An 18,082-nucleotide genomic window follows, 5' to 3' on the forward strand; every position below is an offset into this window, starting at 1 on the left:
TTGCTTTAACAACTCAGAAAGTTAACGTTTGTGTTATGAGCTGCTATTAAACTCACACACATGATAATGTTGACATAGAATAGGTGTTTGGTATCAGATCTTGTCTTCATCTTTTTTTAAAAAGACATATTTTATTTTTATTTCAAAGTCATATATATACATGTAGAGAGAGGAAGAGAGACAGAGAGCAAGGTCTTCCGTCTGATGATTCACTCCCAAGTGTCCGCAATAGCCGGAGCTGAGCCAATCTGAAACCCGGAGCCAGGAACTTCCTCCCAGGCGGGTGCAGGATCCCAAGGCCCTGGGCCATCCTTGACTGCTTTCCCAGTCCACAGGTAGGGAGCTGGATGGGAAGCAGGGCTGCCGGGATTAGAACCAGCACGTATATGGGATCCCGGCACATTCAAGGCGAGGACATTAGCTGCTAGGCCATGGCACGGGGCTCTCTTGTCCTCATCTTTATCCTCGACCTGTTCAAATCTTCCTGGGGGACAGTGCTATGAAGTATCAAGTTAAGTTTAGACTTCCCTTAGGGCTGCTGGTTTGAGTTTAAGAGGCTCCACTTCTGATCCAGCTCCCTGGGAAAACACTGGAGGATGGCCTGTGTTCTTGGGACCCTGCACCCACATGGGAGACCCAGAAGAAAGTCCTGGCTTTGGGGCTGCACTGGCCAGTGGTGTCCATCTGGAGAATTAACTCGCAGATTGGAAGAATTCCTGTCTCACCTTCTCTCTGTCACTGTACTTTTCAATTCAAAATAACTAAGTCTTTTTAAAAATTTCTCCTGATTCCTGTAGCCCTTGACCCTTTGTGCCCTCATGAACTATGTAAATATGATCAAAATAATAATTAAAAAAATAAAAACAAAGGGGGCCCAGCATGATAGTATAGCGGTTAAAGTTTTCACCTTGAATGCACTGGGATCCCATATGGTCGCTGGTTCTAATTCTGGCAGTCCTTCTTCCCATCCAGCTCCCTGCTTGTGGCCTGGGAAAGCAGTCAAGGACGGCCCAAAGCTTTGGGACCCTGTACCCGCATGGGAGACCTGGAAGAGCTCCTGGCTTTGGATTGGCTCAGCTTCAGCCGTTGTGGCCGCTTGGGAAATTAATCATCAGACAGAAGATCTTCCTCTCTGTATCTCCTGCTCTCTGTGTCTCCTCCTGTCTGTATACCCGCCTTACCAATAAAAATGAACAAATCTTTTTTTAAAAAATTAGAATTTCTCCTGAGGGTAATCAATACCAGTAGAAATTCCAAATCGATAATCTGAAGTTTCCTATTTTGCTCATCCAGTTCTTTCATCTGAAGTTGGAGACAGGGAAGCGACATCATCACACGGCTCTCAGTGCAGCTCCACTGTTTTATTCCAAGCGAGTCCCTGGACCATAAGACATCAAGGCTTCCAAAGCCTCAATTTTGCAGTCAGTACCTCAGAGTCATGGACCTGTCTCCTTTTTCCTAAAAGCAGCAAAATGTTGCAGTCTCTGTGTGGTGCAGGGTTGTTGTGGATGAGCAGAAAACACAGCTTATGAAAACACTTTATAAATGGTGCACAGACGTTGCTGGTCGTTGTACACGACCCAAGTCCCTGGGCCCTTGCAGAGGCCGGGGAACGTGGCAACACGGCTGGCTGCTATCCACAGCAACGTGAGCAGGTTCCGACCCGGAAAAGCTTTCCGCCCGAAGAGCCAAGGCCTCATCACCAGCCTTGGGTCAACAGGTTACTTCCTCCCCGCCTTGCCGATAACCTGCGCTTCAGGGTTATGTGCTGGGCAAATCCCTCACAGGGCACTCCTTCCCACAGTACCCGAAGTTTCTGCCAACTTCCCTACAATGTTACTTTCCGGTTCCTAACCCCGCCCTTCGGTCCTGTGAAACACAATTCCCGCCCAACAAATACATACTGTGACCCTTCTCCAGTCGTCTGACCAGTTACGGCAGAGCAGCCTTGAGAGGGTAATGCCACTGGCCCGATGCCTTGCCCCTCAAAAACCTCTCCTGAGCGTCCAATCGGGACATTAGTGTGGGGAGCGGGGCCAAGCTAAGCCCAGGCCCGTCTCCTCCTAAAAGCTTTTGTGGACAGTCTTCTCGTAAAAGTAATCACTGGAGTTTAAACATCCAACCTTCCTGCACCCCGGCCTGGCCGTCTCTAGTCTCCCCTGGGAGAAACCAAATCCTCAGGGACAGGTCCCACTGCCTGCAAAAACTGAGGCAGAGAGAACGTGGCTCTCTGTAACCCTACAGAATTCAGAATGAGGTGACCCCAAATCCCCTCCCTCCGGGCCCTGAGGTGGCTTGGAGCCAGGTGCAATCCGCTGTCCGTGTTAAAGCTGGGGGCGGAGTTTGGCTGGGCAGGACCAGGATACGAGATCCTGGAAGAAAGAATAGGTGTAGTGTTTGGGGCAGTCAGCGGGCTGGGCTGGGCTGGCAGGGCTGGGCTCTCTTGGGAACAACAGGTTAATCCCCAAGGGGCTTGTTTGTCCCAGCCTGAACTGTCCCAGTGAGATCGCCGGATGACGGGTGAGGGGGCTACGCAGGTGGGCGAGGGGGGATACTGGCAGAGCTAATGGAGGAGCCTAACAATTAAGGGGGGAGGGCAGCCATCACCCACCCATGCACCTTTGGTGTTACTCTCGTGGCTTTCCCACAGAGGCATGGACCTCAGCGCCCCTGATCTGCTGGACACCTGGCTGGAGCCCCCAGAAGATGTCTTCTCTACAGGGTCCTTCCTGGAGCTGGGCCTCCACTGTCCTCCTTCCGAGGCGCCGGGGACCAGGCTGCAGGAACAGGGCCTGCCAGGCTGGGAGTCTACGGGGGGCCATGGCCATGTGAGTGAAGAGGGGTGAGGTGGGGGTGAAACAGGACTCCGTGGTAAGAACCCCCAAGAGGTGTCCTCTCTAAGTTGGGGGGAGACCCCTGAAACCAGAGACCAGAAAATAGACAAGGGTTGTTACAATCGCATCAGGCTGAGAAAGGAATGAAATTGAAGCTTGGAGGATCTGAGTGTGACATCAGATAGGACTTACTCTTTCCTCTTGTAGGGACTTCAAGAGAATGAGCCTGAAGACTGCTTGAAGATTTTTATTGATCCCAATGAGGTCTACTGCTCGGAGGCCTCTCCAGGCAGCGACAGCGGCATCTCCGAGGACCCTGGTTGTTCCGACAGTCCACCTGCCCCGCAGCCCCCCAGCTCTCCGGCCCTCTATGAAGTTGTCTATGAGGCAGGGATCCTGGATGGGATGCAGAGGACAGCTGAGCCCACCGTGGGGCTCATCTCCATTCAACTAGGTCAGTGTCGTACGGGGGAAAGGGACAGTGAGCCTCCAGGTCCAGCCCAGGGTGTGGAGTTAAGGGTGCTTGCACTGCCGCGTCCCTAGACCCTGCTGCCATCCGGGTGTGCCCCCCTCTCCTTTCTCCTGGTCCCATGTGTGTCTCTCTCAGATCAGTGGAGCCCACCGTTGCTGGTGCCTGAGGCCTGCATGGTTAGCAGGCTGCCCTTGGATGCTCACCCTCCCATCATGCCCCGAGCTGGTGCTGTGGCTCCAGGGCCTGCCGACACCCTGGTGAGTCCTGGGATTGGCCAGAGCCGGGGATCCCTCCTACTCACATCCCGGGATACTTTGATTTCGGATCCCTTGCATATGCTCACAGAAATGGAGACGAGAGATGCAAGGTGTGTGTGTGTGGGTGGGAGGGAATGTTGGAGAACCCGGCCCTTGCCTCAGCTGTTGCTGATGTTGGGGCTAAAGACCGATGGACAGAAAGGACAAGAGCCAGCCAGCCCTGGGGGCGGGGGACGGTGGTGTATCCCAGTTAGAAGGAGCAGGGCAGGGTGAGGGAATCCAGGGACAGGGCTCTAGGCAAAGTTGGGACCTCCTGGGCGCTGTGTGCTCAGCACAGCCATTGTCTCAGGCTGGGGCGGGCAGGCTACCTGGGAATCGCTGGACAGCGGGTGCAGGGGGAGGAGAAGCAGCCGCTGGACATGAAGCAGATGATCAGTGGGCTGTGCTACAGTGAGGCCTGCGCGGTGCAGCTGACAGGGGGCCTTCGGGAGGTTGCCTGGGCAGGCTCGTAGGGGCTGTACTTAGATCCCTGCTGCTCCTTTTGCCCTGAAAGCACTCCCTGTGCCCAAAGGGAAGGCAACAGGTGCTGACCGTCCCTGCACAGCTGTGGTGGGAGGGGAGACCACCCACGCACTCCTGTGAGCATCTTGAGCTGAGGCACCCCACAGAGTCTTACACTTTCATACTTCAGTGAAACACCAGGGAGTGCTTGTGGCCCTGTGTTTCTCATATTTATGCTTTTTCAGTTGTTGTTTTTGAAGATTGTTTGTTTTGAAAGTCAGTTATGGAGATAATGTGACAGATCTTCCATCCATTGGTTTACTCCCTAGATGACCCCAATGGCTGGGGCTGGGCCAAGCCAAAGCAGAAAGTCAGGTGCTCCATCCAGGTCTCCCACGTGAGTTCAGTGGCACAAGGTCCTGAGCTGTTTCCCACTCCTCTTCCCAGGCCAACAGCAGGGAGCTGGGCTGGAAGTGGAACAGGACCCAGTGTGATGGCTCAATAGCTAAATCCTCACCTTACAAACATTGAGATCTCACGTGGGCGCCAGTTTGTGTTCCGGTTACTGCATTTCCCTTCCAGCTCCCCGCTTGTGGCCTGGAAAGCAGTCGAGGATGGCCCTTTGGACCCTGCACCCACATGGGAGACCCAGAGGAAGCTCCTGGCTCCTGGCTTTGGATAGGCTCAGCTCTGGCCACTACAGTTATTTGGAGAGTGTCTCTCTTGCTCTGCAAATGTGATCTTTCAAATAAAAATAAATGAATCTTTGAAAAAAAAAAAAGGAAATGGAACAGTTGGGACACGAATCAGTGTCCACCTGAGAGGCCAGCATCACAGACAGTGGTTTAACCTGCTATGACACTACACTCTTATTCCATTTTTTAAAAAATTATTTTTTATTTGAAAGTCCATTATATAGAGAGGAAGAGAGACAGAGAGGAAGATCTTCAGTCCGATGATTCACTTTCCAAGTAGCTACAATAGCTGGAGCTGAGCCGATCTGAAGCCAGGAGCAAGGAGGTTCTTTCAGGTCTCCCACACGGGTGCAGGGTCCCAAGGCTTTGGGCCATCCTCGACTGCTTTTCTAGCCACAAGCAGGGAGCTGGATGGGAAGTAGGGCTGCAGGGATTAGAACTGGTGCCCATATTGGATCCCAGTGTGTGCAAGGTGAGGACTTTAACTGTTAGGCTACTGCACTGGGGCCCTCTTGTTCCATTTAAAATAAAACCCTCTGAACCACATTTTCAGGATTTTGATGAAATGGGTTGGAAGAGATCCCACTCCTCAGTAGCTCCACTAAGCAATCCCAGGAACAAGAAAGGAACATCAGAAAAAGACAGCCAGAAAACAGGAAAGCTACAGCCAAGAAAAAATTCTTCTGAAGTTAAAAAGTGAAGCAAAAATCTTTCTCAGCGTTAATACTTGTGGGAAAGACAAAGTTCTTCCCCCGGTGGTCTTGGGTTAAGCAGACACTCTGCTGGGGAGGATTTTCAACCCAGCTGTCCTGAGAGATGTCCTTGTTTGAGGGCACAAAGTGTCAGCTCCTCAGATCCCAGGGTGGAGGGGGCTACTGCCCCCCAGGGACTCCCTGAGGGTCACAGGCAGCCCAGTTGCACTGTGAGTGAAAGTTGATGGCTAAAGTGAATTGTTCTTCTGCAGCGCTTCCTCAGTTCCTGGATGTTTGCTAAGGCCTCTTCAGTTGCCCTAAGGCTTGGGGAGAGATGGCCCCGAACAAGCCCTTGCTAGCTGGTCCAGAATGCCATGGCGCTGTCACGCTGTCTGGGGGCGCCACCTCCTCTGGCCCTTCTCAGCCTCTGGCTCCTTCAGAGCTGATGTGAATTAAGTTTTCTGCTTTTGCCTTCACCTCTGGCTTGACGCAGTCCCCGATGCACACAGGAAAACACAACTCAGAAGGCGTGCAGGTGAGAGGCCTGGGTGCTGGGCTGACTCCCATTCTCATTCTCCCAGCTGTCACGTCAGCCGTTGTTCCTGACAGACGAGGAGAAGCGCCTGCTGGGGCAGGAAGGGGTTTCTCTGCCCTCGCACCTGCCACTCACCAAGGTAACATGCTTCCACTAAGCAATGCAGCCCCCAGGGAAGAGCTGGAACTTGCGAGGAGGTTCAGGGCCTGGACTGACACCCCCTGCATCCCTCTTAGGCAGAGGAAAGGGTCCTCAAGAAAGTCAGGAGGAAAATCCGGAACAAGCAGTCGGCTCAGGACAGCCGGCGGCGGAAGAAAGAGTACATCGATGGGTTGGAGAGCAGGTGCGTCTGGGCTGCCAGCTCGGGCTCCCGGGGGCCTTCCTCCTCTGACTGCCAGGCCTGCTCCTACCTCTGCCAATCCGCAGGGTGGCAGCCTGTTCTGCACAGAACCAGGAGCTACAGAAAAAAGTCCAGGAGCTGGAGAGACACAACATGTGAGTCGCAGCACCTTATGTCCACAGGCACCTCGACACACAGGGTGCCCTTCTGGGCTCTGCTCCCACAAGTGGCTAACTGGCCTTCCTCCTTCCCCAGCTCCCTCGTGGCTCAGCTCCGCCAGCTGCAGTCGCTCATTGCTCAGACCTCCACCAAGGCTGCCCAGACCAGCACCTGTGTTCTGGTACCTTCTGTCCTCTTCCCCTCTCCCACCACACCTCATGCCAATACCCCCTGCGGCCCCATAATCCCTGCGACCCTAGCTGCCTTCCTTGCAATCATCCTTTTATTTCCTTCCAGATCCTTCTTTTTTCCCTGGTTCTCATCATCTTGCCCAGCTTCAGCCCCTTCCAAGGCTTACCGCAAGTTGGGCCCGAGGACTACCAGGCTCATGGAGGTGAGTGGCAAAGGCAGGGAGAGCCCCCCAGTGGCGGTGGTCGGCAGCTCTGCTCCGGAAGATCGTCAGGCAACAGGAGGACGGTTCTGTCTTTCCAGGGCCCCCTTACCCACCCAGAGGGGCTACTCTTTTTTCCTTTTGTCTCCTTTGCAGTGATTTCCAGAAATATCCTGACCCACAAGGACACTGCAGACAATCTGGAGACCCCAGTGGCCGAGGCCAGACTCCAGGAGCCACCTGGAGCCAAGCGTGTCAATGGCTCAGCAAGGACACTGCTTGAGAAGACACGAGGGAGGCCAGGAGCCAGTGGGCGCCTCACTGCTGTGCTGCACGCAGATGAGATGTGAGCGAGGGCGGGACCCTCCTGGCCCAACTGCCTGCCGTACACCACAGGGCGCCCAGAGCTCCCCACCACAGGCTGCTTCCATTGCCTGGTGGCTTTGCCCTGGGGTTCTGGGGTGGGAAGGTCCCCTTAGAACACACAGGAGAGGTCTGCTTCCAGAGAGGGCACTGCGAATGCTTTCCCAATACATCCATGTTTTTATTTCTTCTTTGGGGATAGGGTGGAGGGGCATCAGAAGTGCTGACTCAGAAATAAACTTTTAAGCAGAAAACTGTATCCCAGAAGTTTTCAGTCAATTTCAAAAGAGAAGATGGGTTACTGGTAGACAAGGAACTAAGGTTGTCACCCCTTCCCCTTCCACCCTCAGGACTGCCCCAAATCCAGTGACAGTGAGGAACAAAACTATTTTACACTCTTTTTATTCTGCCCATTAAAGATCTAGAAAAGGAAAATGGGGCAGGGCATCACCACAGGGCCCCCCAGACCCGATGAGTCCGCTGTGCCTAGACTGAGCCGGGGTGTGTGGGCGGCTGCAGCGTCCTCAGATGGACTCGATCTGCTTCCGCACCTTCTCCAGAGCCTTTCTGTCCAGCTGTCGCTGACGGAGGACAACGAGGCAGGCAAAGACCAAGGCCACACCCAAGACGGCCCCTTCGAACTTCCAGAACAAGCGCTGTTCCATCACAGCGGAGCGGCAGCTGTGGGCGGCAGGGAGGGGTTATCCCCAGGAGAGGCCACAAAGCTTGTCCCCCAACCAGCCTTGGCACTGGACATTGGGGGGCGGGGCAATCAGCCCACTAATTTGGTCAGTGTCATGTGGGATAAGCAGCCCTAGCAGCCAGGGATTCTACTGAAGATAACCCATGGCCACTCATAGGGCTAATCAGAAGAGCAGGGACTTTAGTACTAAATCCCCTCCTTGTGGGGCCAGCGCGATGGCTCAACAGGCTAATCATCCTCTTTGAAGGGCCAACATCCCAAACAGGCAAGGGATCGTGTCCCCGCTGCACCGCTTCCCATCCAGCTCCCTGCTGGTGGCCTGGGAAAGCAGTCGAGGATGCCCCAAAGCCTTGGGACCCTGCACCTACATGGGAGACCCAGAAGAGGATCCTGGCTTTGGATCAGCTCAGCACCAGCCAGTGAGGCTAGGAGTGAAATAACAGGATGAAAGATGATCGTGTCTCTTCTTAGTAAATCTGTGTTTCCCATAAAAATAAATACATCTTTAAAAAAATTTAAAACAGGGAGGAACTGCAGTCACAGGCTCAGAGCAGGTGGTCTCGGGCCACACGGCACTCACCTTTTGAACTCATTCCTTGCAGATGAACTGCACGTGATCTTCTCCACGTACCCCGTGGAACCACACTCAGGGATGGTTTTCTGTGGGGACAGAAGGACCAAGCAGGCATGTGAGGGAGGGTGCTGCAGGAGGAGCAGGTTGCCACCCCAGAGGGCCAGGAGCCCCCGTGCTGGGGCCCAGCCGTGACAGGAGCTCTGATGGGGGGGGTTCTGGCAGCAGCGGCAGCTGCAGAAACAGAAAAGAGACAAACCAGTAGATTAAGGCAGCGTGCATCACTACAGATCAGAAAGCGGTCAGCAGCTGCGGCCCGCTGGCTCGGAGAAGGGGTGCGATTTTTTAGCGGAAAACAAGTGGCGATAGGGACACACAGTGAGGCCGCGAGAAGCAAGACTGCCGGAGCAAGGCTGGGCAACACCGAGAAAAGCCACACTCACTGTCTGGAAGGTAGAACACGCGCTGCACTCTTCGGCCACCACAAACTCTTCCACCAGCCAGCACGGCAAATTGGAGGCGCTCACTAACAAAAGAACAAACGCCGGTGGCCCCAGACTCCATTCGTGTCTCCCCCAGGCTCCGCCCCTGGGGCGCGCCCCTTCCCACCTGTGCTCTCGGTCTGCGGGAAAATGCGCCCGCCCGCCCGCCCGACGAGGGCTGAGGGTTCCTGAGCACCCACCTGACAGCCTGTCCTCGGACACAGAAGCCTCGGCTTGGCTGCCGCGGGCGCGGGAGGGGAGAGAAGGGGCCAAAGTCAGAAGGAGGCTGCCTGCCAGCAGCGCACGCCCCGCCCGCGCCGTGCGAGGACGAGCGGCCGCCCGGGCCTCCTTACCAGAGCTTGAAAGTGATGGCGCAGAGCAGCCAGCACAGGCGGCGGGCCTGGGGGAGGCCACGCGTCCCCGCGCCCGCAGGCATGGAGCGCTCAGGGTCGTCCCCGTGGGAACACCAGCAGCCCGCCCCCCCGGCCTCGCGCCTCGCTCCGAGCGCACGCCGCAGCCTTCGCTCCCGGAGCTTCCAAGGCCGGGCGGCCACGAGCAGGGCTGCCAGCGAGGGCACGGGCGCTACCCGCACGTCCCCGTGACCGGCGGAAAGCCCTGGGGTAGTGGCTGACCAGGCCCGCGGGGCCCCCCGAAGGAGCGCCGGCGGGGAGGCGCGGCGGCCTAGGGCTGGCTCACCTCCGCCTCCGCCCCCGGGGCTGCCATCTTGCCCCGCAGAGAATCCTGGGGCGCGCGACCCGCTTCTCCGGGGATGCGGCCCCGCGGCGCCCGCTGGGACTTGTAGTTTGCAGTGCGCGGCGCGGCCCCGCCGGCCTTGGCGCGGCCCATTGGCTAGACGCCGCGCTGCACTGTGGGATCGGTAGTCTTTGCGTGCGCGCGGAGGAAATGGCGGTAGTTTTGGTATTCGACCTACTCGTACCTGGGCTCTTCTACCTCGGCTGTCGCTGTCGCCTGTTGCCCTGGGTGCGCAGGGAGACTGAAGGAACCAGAAACAAACGTTGGCCTTCCGGGACTCGGGTCCGTCGTGAAGACCCCAGGATTCGCCTTTGAGTTTCAGTCTCTTCAGACGCTCCGGTAGCGGTGTCGGGATGGAGCCGAAAAGTGCATTTTGTGTTCCCGACCGAAGCGAGACTACCTGAACGTGAAACGTCCTCCTTTGCCTAGGGTCGCCCTCAGCTCTGTGCTGCCGACGGCGTCCCCTGCCCTCATGTCAGTGGCCCGGCACTCCGCCCCGAACCGGTCCTGTGGATGCGTCCCCACAGCTTGCTCTCCCTGCTCCCTGACGATGGAATATGGCCAACGTGACAAGAGCGTGTGGAGTGGAGGGCCAAGTGTTTGTCAGCTACCCATTGTGCGCCTTCTGGCATTTATCATACGTATGGGAATATGTATCTGAAAGGTGGATTTACAGAGAGGAGAGTCAAAAGATTCCCCATCCACTGGTTCATTCCCAACAAGGGCCGGAGGGGAGCTGATCCAAAGCCAGGAGCCAGGAGCTTCCTCTGGGTCTCCCACGCGGGTGCAGGGTCCCAAGGCTTTGGGCCGTCCTCTACTGTTTTCCCAGGTCACAAGCAGGGAGCTGGAAGGGAAAGGAAGTGCTGGGATTAGAACTGGTGCCATATGGGATCCCAGCACTAGCACGTGGAGGATTAGCCAGCTGACCCACCATGCTCAGCCACCTACTCCTTGCCCCTTTCCGGAGAGAGAGAGAGAGAGACAGGTATCTCTCCCTGTAGTTGCTACAGCAGGCTGGGGATAGTTAGGTCCCGGGCAGGTGGGTTTATGATGCTGGGTTTCTGATACCCAGGTATTTCCAATGTAGGATCCAAGCATTTTAACTACCAGGCAAGCTCTCACTGCTATCGTATTTTTTTAATTCAGCATTTAGCAAACTAAGTGATTTGTCCAAAGTATCCAAGCCAGTTGTGAATGCCCAGTTGCAGCTCCTAGGTCAGATTATTAAGGGGTTGGTGTGGTGGCATTACAGGCTAATCCTCCCCCTGTAACGCTGGCATACCATATGGGTGCCAGTCCATGTCCCAGCTGCTCCACTTCCCCCCAATCCAGCTCGCTGCTTGTACCTGAGGAAGCAGTAGACCATGGCACAAGTCCTTGGGGCCCTATACCCATGGGGGAGTCCTGGAAGAAGCTCCTGGCTCTTGGCTTTGGACCAGCTCAGCTCTCACCACTGCTGCCATTTGATGAGTGAACCAGTGAATGAAAGACCTTCTCTATCTCTTTCTTTTAAAATCTGCTTTTCCAGGCTCGGCACGGTAGCATAGTGACTAAAGTCCTCACCTTGAACACCTCGGGATCCCATATGGGTGTCAGTTCTAATCCTTGCACCACCACTTCCCATCCAGCTCCCTGCTTGTGACCTGGGAAAGCATTTGAGGAGAGCCCAAAGCCTTGAGACCCTGCACCCGCATGGGAGACCTGGAAGAGGCTTCTGACTCCTGGCTTTGGATTGGCTCAGCTCTGGTATTGTAGCCACTTGGAGAGTGAATCAGCAGATGGGAGATCTTCCTCTGTGTCTCTCCTCTCTGAATGTCTGACCTCCCAATAAAAAAAATCTTTTTAAAATTTAAAAGAAAAAAGGATTATTGTCAGCTTTCTATCCCTGTTGTGTTAAACCTTGATGTAAATGCAGAACTGCAGTGACTCCAGCCGCAATCTGAGGTCAGGCTGCAGTGCCTTCTATTCTGTCTTGAGTTTCCCTCCCAGTCACGTACATGTTACCTGCAGCCAGGCACACATAGGGAGCATGTGAGTTTCGTTTTTCTTAGATGGGCAAGCGGATACTTAAGGTACAAGTCCAGGCAGGAGCTGTGCCAGAGCAGATGAAGCTGGTGCTTAGGACAGCTGGGTCCTGTTCCGAATACCTGGGGTCCAACCACAGCTCTGTGTCCCCCAGCTGCCTGCTACTTCACATCCGGGGAAACAGCAGGTGACAGCTCAAGGGCTTGGGCCCCACCACCTAGCCAGGAGACCCAGATGGGAGTTCCGGTTCTGCTGTTACAGCATTTGGGAAGCGAACACAAAGGATAAAGAGAAGGAAAGAAACACATTAAAAAAAGATTTACTTATTGGAAATTCAGAGTTAAAGAGAGAAATCCTTTATGCACTGGTTCACTTTTTTATTTTTAAAGATTTTTTAAAAAAAATTTATTTATTTTTATTGGAAAGGCAGATATACAGAGAGAAGGAGAGACAGAGAGAAAGATCTTCCATCCCATGGTTCACTCCGCAAGTGAGCACAATGGTGGGTGCTGAGCCAATCCAAAGCTAGAAGCCAAGAGCTTCTTCCAGGCCTCCCATGCTAGTGCAGGGTCCCAAGGCTTTGGGCCGTCCTTGACTGCTTTCCCAGGCCACCAGCAGGGAGCTGGATGGGAAGTGCAGCAGCTGGGACATGAGGTTCCCATGTGGAATGCCAGTCTCAAATTTTTTGTGGCCTGTGAGGGCAGTCGAGGATGCCCAAGGCTTTGTGACCCTGTACCCACGTGGGAGACCTGGAGGAGGCTCCTGGTTTTGGACCAGATTAGTTCTGGCCATTGTGGCCACTTGTGGAGTGAACCTGTGGATGGCAGATCTTTCTGTCTCTTCTTCTCTACAAATCTGCCTTTCCAATCAAAATTAATAAACCTTAAAAAAAGAAAAATTTGGGCCCGGCACTGTAGCCTAGCGGCTGAAGTCTTCGTCTTGAATTGACCAGGTCCCAAATGGTCGCCGGTTCTAATCCCGGCAGCTCCACTTCCCATCCAGCTCCCTGCTTGTGGCCTGGGAGAGCAGTCGAGGACAGCCCAAAGCCTAAAGATCTTGCACTCGTGTGGGAGACCCAGAGGAAGTTCCTGGCTCCTGGTTTTGGATTGGCTCAGCAGTGGCCGATGCGGTCACTTGGTGAGTGAATCAGCAGATGGAAGATCTTTCTCTCTGTTTCTCCTCCTCTCTCTATTTATATCTGACTTTGCAATAAAAATGAATCTTTAGAAAAAGTTTTTTTTTTTAAACATCTTTCCTGGTCTGAATACAATGTAATTGCCCTCTAGGGGTCACACAGTACAAGCCTGCTCACCTTTTGCAAAGAAAACCATGAAACCACGTAGACTGTTGGCTGCAGAACTCAAACCTAAGCCAGCCTCACCGAAGTTGAACTATTTAATACATTTATCACATTGTCTCATTACATTTGTTGTCTTTTCTCCTAATTCTGTCAGAAGCTTTTCTGAGTGTTGTCTTTTCCCTACAGGAGGAGCAGCACAAGAAAGCCTGGGCTGCTGACTCCAGTTTTGGCCAGCTGCACTTTGACATTGAACTTTTGGGGGTTTCCCAATTGCTGTGAACATTGTATCTGGAAATATAATCCCTGGAATTACATATTGCCCATTTTATCTAGGCCAAATGTAATACTTTCATAGTGGTAAGAAGCTAAATGTGTGGGTGTGGGTATCTGGAGCAGAAGGAGATGCCACTCCACTTGGATTCCCACCATCCCATATTGGAGTGCTGGGAAGCCAAGGCCTGGGTCCCCTCCCATTTCTAGGCTTCTGTGATGCTCAACCTGGGAGGCAAGCATGTGAGCCCCTGCAGCCTTGTGGAAAACCAAGATTGAATTATTAGTGGGTCTCTCAAGCCGGGGTGAGCCATGGCTATGGGCACGTGGGGAGTGAAGTACAGATGGAAAGCCTGTCTCTTTATGTTTCAATGAAATGAAAGTGCTTTAAAAAAAATTCATGAGGGGCCAGAGCCATGGCTTAACCTAATAATCCTCCATCTACAGAGAGAAATCTTCCATCCTCTGATTTTGGACCAAAGTCAGGAACCAAGAGTTTCATTGGAGACCACATTGGGTTTGCAATGTAGGCACAGGACCCCAAGCACTTTGGTCATCTTCCACTGCCTTCTCGGGCGAGCTGCATGGGAAGTGGAGCAGGCAGGACTTAAACCAGCACCCGTATAGGATGCTGGTGCTACAGAGGCTTTACTTGCTGTGCACAGCACTAGCCCCAATTTTGCTGTTTTAAAAATGTATAGGTGAAGGCACAGTGCAATTTAACATTGAAACGTGGGACTGGAAGTTGGGGCACAGCAGCTGAAGATACCCCTCGAGACACCAGCATTGCATAACGAAGGAGTCCTCTCTTATTGCCATGCTAGTGCTCCGGGCAGGCAGCAGATGAAGGCCCGACTGATGGGGCCTCTGCCACTGTGCGGGGAGACCAGGATCAAGTTCCCAGCTCCTGGCTTTGGCCTGGCCCAGTGCCAGCTATCGTGGCTATTTGGAGAGTGAGCAAGCAAATGGAAGATTTCCAACTGTCTCACCCTCTCATTTTCCTTTTTTATTTTTTAAAAAGATTTATTTATTTTTATTGGAAAGTCAGATATACAGAGAAGAGGAGAGACAGAGAGGAAGATCTTCAGTCCAATGATTCATTTCCCAAGCAGATGCAACAGCTGGAGCTGAGCCAATCCAAAGCCAGCAGCCAGGAGCTTCTTCTGGGTCTCCACGTGGGTGCAGGGTCCCTAGGCTTTGGGCCGTCCTCTACTGCTTTCCCAGACCACAAGCAGGGAGCTGGATGGGAAGTGGAGCCGCCAAGATTAGAACCGGCGCCCATATGGGATTCTGGCGCATGCAAGGCGAGGACTTCAACCATTATGGTATCATGGCAGGCCCTCATTTCTCATTTTAAATATGTAGTAAAAGGAAAAAAGAAAACTTTGTAGGGAGGCCTGCATCCCTTAGCTGAGTGCCTGAGTCTGAATCCCAGCTCCACTCCTAATTACAAGTTCCTGCTAATACACACCCTTGCACAAAGCAGTTGTTGACTTAAGTAGTTGGCTGCCTGTTGTCTGGCCATATGTGAGACCCAGGCTGAGTTCCTGAATCCTGGCTTCTGCCTATTGCAGCCCCGGCTGTTGTCCACATTTGAAAATTAAATCAGTAGATGAGGGGCTCACGCTATGGCATAATAGATTAAACTTCTGCCTATGCTGTTAGAATTCCATAAAGGAGCTGGTTCTAGTCCTAGCTATTCTGCTTTTTTTAAGACTCATCTTTTTTTTTTTCTTTAATTGAAAAGGCATATAGAGAGAAGAGAAACAGAGAGGAAGATCTTCAGTCCAATGATTCACTTCCCAAGTAGCTACAATAGCTGAAGCTGAGCTGATCCGAAGCCAGGAGCCAGGAACTTCTTCTGGGTCTCCTACGCAGGTGCAGGGTCCCAAGGCTTTGGGCCATCCTTGACTGCTTTTCCAGGCCACCAGCAGGGAGCTGGATGGGAAGTGGGGCTGTTGGGATTAGAACCAACGCCCATATGAGATCCCAGCGCCTTCAAGGTGTGGACTTTAGCCATTAGGCTACCATGCTGGGTGCTCTATTTTCAATGCAGCTCCCTGCTTATACCCTGGAAAAACAGCAGAGGATGATTCAAGTCCTAGGGCCGCTGCATACACATGGGAAACCCAGAAGAAGCTCCTGGCTTCAGATCGACCCAGCTCTAGCTGTTGTGGTCATGTAGGGGATGAATTAGTAAATGGAAGAGCTTTCTCTTTGTCTTTCCTTCTCTCCATAACTACCTTTTGAATAAAAACAAAGTTTTAGAAAAATAAATCAGTGGGTGGGAGATCTTGTTATCAAATCAGTAAGTAAACATTAACCAAAAGAGCAAACACGGTGTAAGGGTGAAACTGGGCAATATGCACTCAGGAAAACGGCGTGTTGAGGGTACATTTTTTGGTGCTTTTTTTTTTTAAGCTTTATTTAGTTATTTGAAAATCAAAAAGAAATAGAGAGGGAGAAAAGGAGGGGAAGAAAAGGGAAGTGAGAGATGGAGACAGGAAAAAAGAAAAACCTATCTACCGGTTCACATCCCAGTGGCCCCAAAAGTCAGGGCTAAACCAAACCAGAGCCAGGAGCCAGGGACTTCTCTCAGGGTCCACGTGGATGCAGGAGCCCAAGCACTCGGGTCATCCTCCACTGCTTTTCGCAGACACTCTAGCAGGGAGCTGGATCTGTAGTGAAGCAGCCAGGACTTGAACAGGTATGGGATGAACAGCATACGGGATGCTCATGTTGACAGCTTCACTGGCTCTGCCACAACACTAGCCCTGGTGGTGATTCCTGGACAGGTCAACATTTATGCCCCTTTTACTCAGGAGTTAAGAGTTGTTTGGGGGACCAGTATTGTTGCACAGCAGGGCAAGACAGATGCTGACATCCCACATCAGAGGGCCCAGTGCCATCCCAGCTATCGCACTTCTCATCCAGCCCTTGCTTGTGGCATGGGCAGGCAGCCGAGGAAGCTCCAGGGTCTCGAGCCCTTGCATCAGCTCCGAGCTGGCTCTTGCCATTTCAGGAGTCAATGGTTGCAAGGTCTCTCTCTCTATTGTTCTTTCTCGCTGTAAATTTGCCTTTCAAATAACAATAAATATATTTTTTTAAAGATTAATTTTTATTATTTTTTTATTGGAAAGACGGATATACAGAGAGGAGAGACAGAGAGGAAGATCCTCCGTCCGATGATTCACTCCCCAAGTAAGTGCAACGGGCCGATGCTATGCCGATCCGAAGCCAGGAGCCTCTTCCGGGTCTCCCACGCGGGTGCAGGGTCCCAAAGCTTTGGGCCATCCTCGACTGCTTTCCCGGGCCACAGGCAGGGAGCTGGAAGGGAAGCGGGGCTGCCGGGATTAGAACCGGCGCCCATATGGGATCCCGGGCGTGCAAGGCGAGGACCTTAACCATTTGCGCCACCGTGCCGGGCCCAACAATATTTTTAAATAATTTATTTATTTATTTGAAAGGTACATTACAGAGCGGGAGAGGTAGAGGCTGAGGCAGAAAGAAAAGTGATCTATCCAGTGTTTCCTCAAATGGCTGCAATGGCTGGGGCTGGCCCAGGCCAAAGCGGGGAGCCAGGAGTTTCACCACAGTTTCCCACACGGGGGCAAGCACACAAGCATTTAGGACATATTGTTTGGCTCATTAGCAGGGAACTGAATTAGAAGTGAAGCAGGAGGGCCCTGTGCAGAAGCCTAGTGGCTCAAGTGCTCATCTTGAACACACCAGGATCCCATATGGTCGCCAGTTCTAATCCTGGCAGCCCAGCTTCCCATCCAGCTCCCTGCTTGTGGCCTGGGAAAACAGTCCAGGATGGGCCAAAGCCTTGAGATCCTGCACCCACGTGGGAGACCCAGAAGAAGCTCCTGGCTGCTGGCTTTGGATTGGCTCAGCTCCAGCCGTTGTAGTCATTTGGGGGATGAATCATTGGATGGAAGATCTTCCTCTCTGTCTTTCCTCCTCTCTGCATGTCTGCCTTTCCAAAATAAATAAATAAATCTTAAAAGGGGCAGGAAAAAAAATGAAGTAGCTGAGACTTGAACTTGTTCCCATGTGGGCTGCTGACTCTGCAGGTGGCTGCTTAACCCACGCACCATGGTGCCAGCACCGTTACTCCACCTCTGATCCACCTTTCTGTACATGTGCTCCCTGGAGGCGGCACGTGACGGCTGAAGAACCTGGGTGCCTGGCCACCCGTGCAGAAGACCTACCCTGAGTCTCGGGCTTCTGGTTTTGGTCCCGTCCAATTCTGGTTATTATGGGCATTGGGGGGAAGTGAAGTAGGAGACAGAAGAATCTCTCAATCTTTCAAATAAAATGAAAGTACATAAATAATTCCTAAAAAGTAAGAGCCAAGAGAAGAAAAACAACCAGTAATGCCTACCAAACCACAGAAAAGCACTTCTGGCAGAGCAGAAGGCCCCTGCACACAGCACCAGGCCTACCCTGGGTCCTGCTCCCTGCCAGGGCGGGACACCTGGGGGTCCATTCAGTCCCCATTTCCTGTGCTCCCTGCCGCCCTCTGGACCCCGCAGTGGAATGAGGAAGTGCAGGCCCCTGGGACTCTACTTCCTGCCCTTGGCAGTTGTCCTCGCCAATGAAGTAGCCAGGGCAGGGGTGGGGCAGGACTGGGCAGGGTGCCACGGGAACACAGATTCGGGCGGACCAGCCACTGTGGGGAGGCAGGAAGTGGGCTCGAGTGGAGACAGCAAGAAGACATGTGCACGCCAGGGTCT

The 18,082-nt window shown here is 53.2% G+C and overlaps 2 protein-coding genes across 4 annotated transcripts; one reads left to right on the forward strand and one right to left on the reverse strand.

The window, feature by feature from the left end:
* The first annotated feature begins 2,654 nt into the window (after positions 1-2,654).
* CREB3L4 (cAMP responsive element binding protein 3 like 4) lies at positions 2,655-7,226 on the forward strand. 3 transcript variants are annotated; one of them, XM_040998929.1, is made up of 9 exons: positions 2,655-2,828; positions 3,042-3,288; positions 3,442-3,563; positions 6,033-6,125; positions 6,223-6,329; positions 6,413-6,481; positions 6,582-6,666; positions 6,783-6,879; positions 7,033-7,226. In XM_040998929.1, the coding sequence occupies exons 1-9, from the start codon at positions 2,655-2,657 to the stop codon at positions 7,224-7,226; spliced, it is 1,188 nt and encodes a 395-aa protein (XP_040854863.1). The 3 variants fall into 3 exon arrangements, with proteins under 3 accessions (XP_040854863.1, XP_040854865.1, XP_040854864.1); XM_040998931.1 differs by having other exon boundaries at positions 2,655-2,776; positions 3,041-3,288; positions 6,045-6,125; XM_040998930.1 differs by having other exon boundaries at positions 2,655-2,767; positions 3,041-3,288.
* Positions 7,227-7,622: 396 nt separating this feature from the next.
* JTB (jumping translocation breakpoint) lies at positions 7,623-9,703 on the reverse strand. The gene is made up of 5 exons (XM_040998932.1): positions 9,349-9,703; positions 9,196-9,233; positions 8,957-9,039; positions 8,523-8,602; positions 7,623-7,920 (listed from the first exon to the last, which is right to left on the reverse strand). Exons 1-5 carry the CDS (start codon positions 9,429-9,431, stop codon positions 7,764-7,766), a joined length of 441 nt encoding a protein of 146 aa, XP_040854866.1. The 5' UTR covers positions 9,432-9,703; the 3' UTR covers positions 7,623-7,763.
* Positions 9,704-18,082: the final 8,379 nt, after the last annotated feature.

This window comes from Ochotona curzoniae, unplaced genomic scaffold, assembly GCF_017591425.1.
Source record: "Ochotona curzoniae isolate NIBS_2020 unplaced genomic scaffold, NIBS_Ocur_1.0 scaffold_1037, whole genome shotgun sequence".
In the NCBI taxonomy this organism is placed as follows: Eukaryota; Metazoa; Chordata; class Mammalia; order Lagomorpha; family Ochotonidae; genus Ochotona; species Ochotona curzoniae.

Bases quoted from the DNA above. Each gene is read 5' to 3' on its own strand.
- JTB (XM_040998932.1), bottom strand. From the start codon at position 9,431: ATGCCTGCGGGCGCGGGGACGCGTGGCCTCCCCCAGGCCCGCCGCCTG. The intron at 8,603-8,956 runs GTGAGTGTGGCT...CTGTCCCCACAG, and splicing joins CGTGTTCTACCTTCCAGACA to AAAACCATCCCTGAGTGTGG. The intron at 7,921-8,522 runs GTGAGTGCCGTG...TGCCGCCCACAG, and splicing joins GCAAGGAATGAGTTCAAAAG to CTGCCGCTCCGCTGTGATGG.
- CREB3L4 (XM_040998929.1), top strand. From the start codon at position 2,655: ATGGACCTCAGCGCCCCTGATCTGCTGGACACCTGGCTGGAGCCCCCA. The intron at 2,829-3,041 runs GTGAGTGAAGAG...TTCCTCTTGTAG, and splicing joins CTACGGGGGGCCATGGCCAT to GGACTTCAAGAGAATGAGCC. The intron at 6,880-7,032 runs GTGAGTGGCAAA...TCTCCTTTGCAG, and splicing joins GGACTACCAGGCTCATGGAG to TGATTTCCAGAAATATCCTG.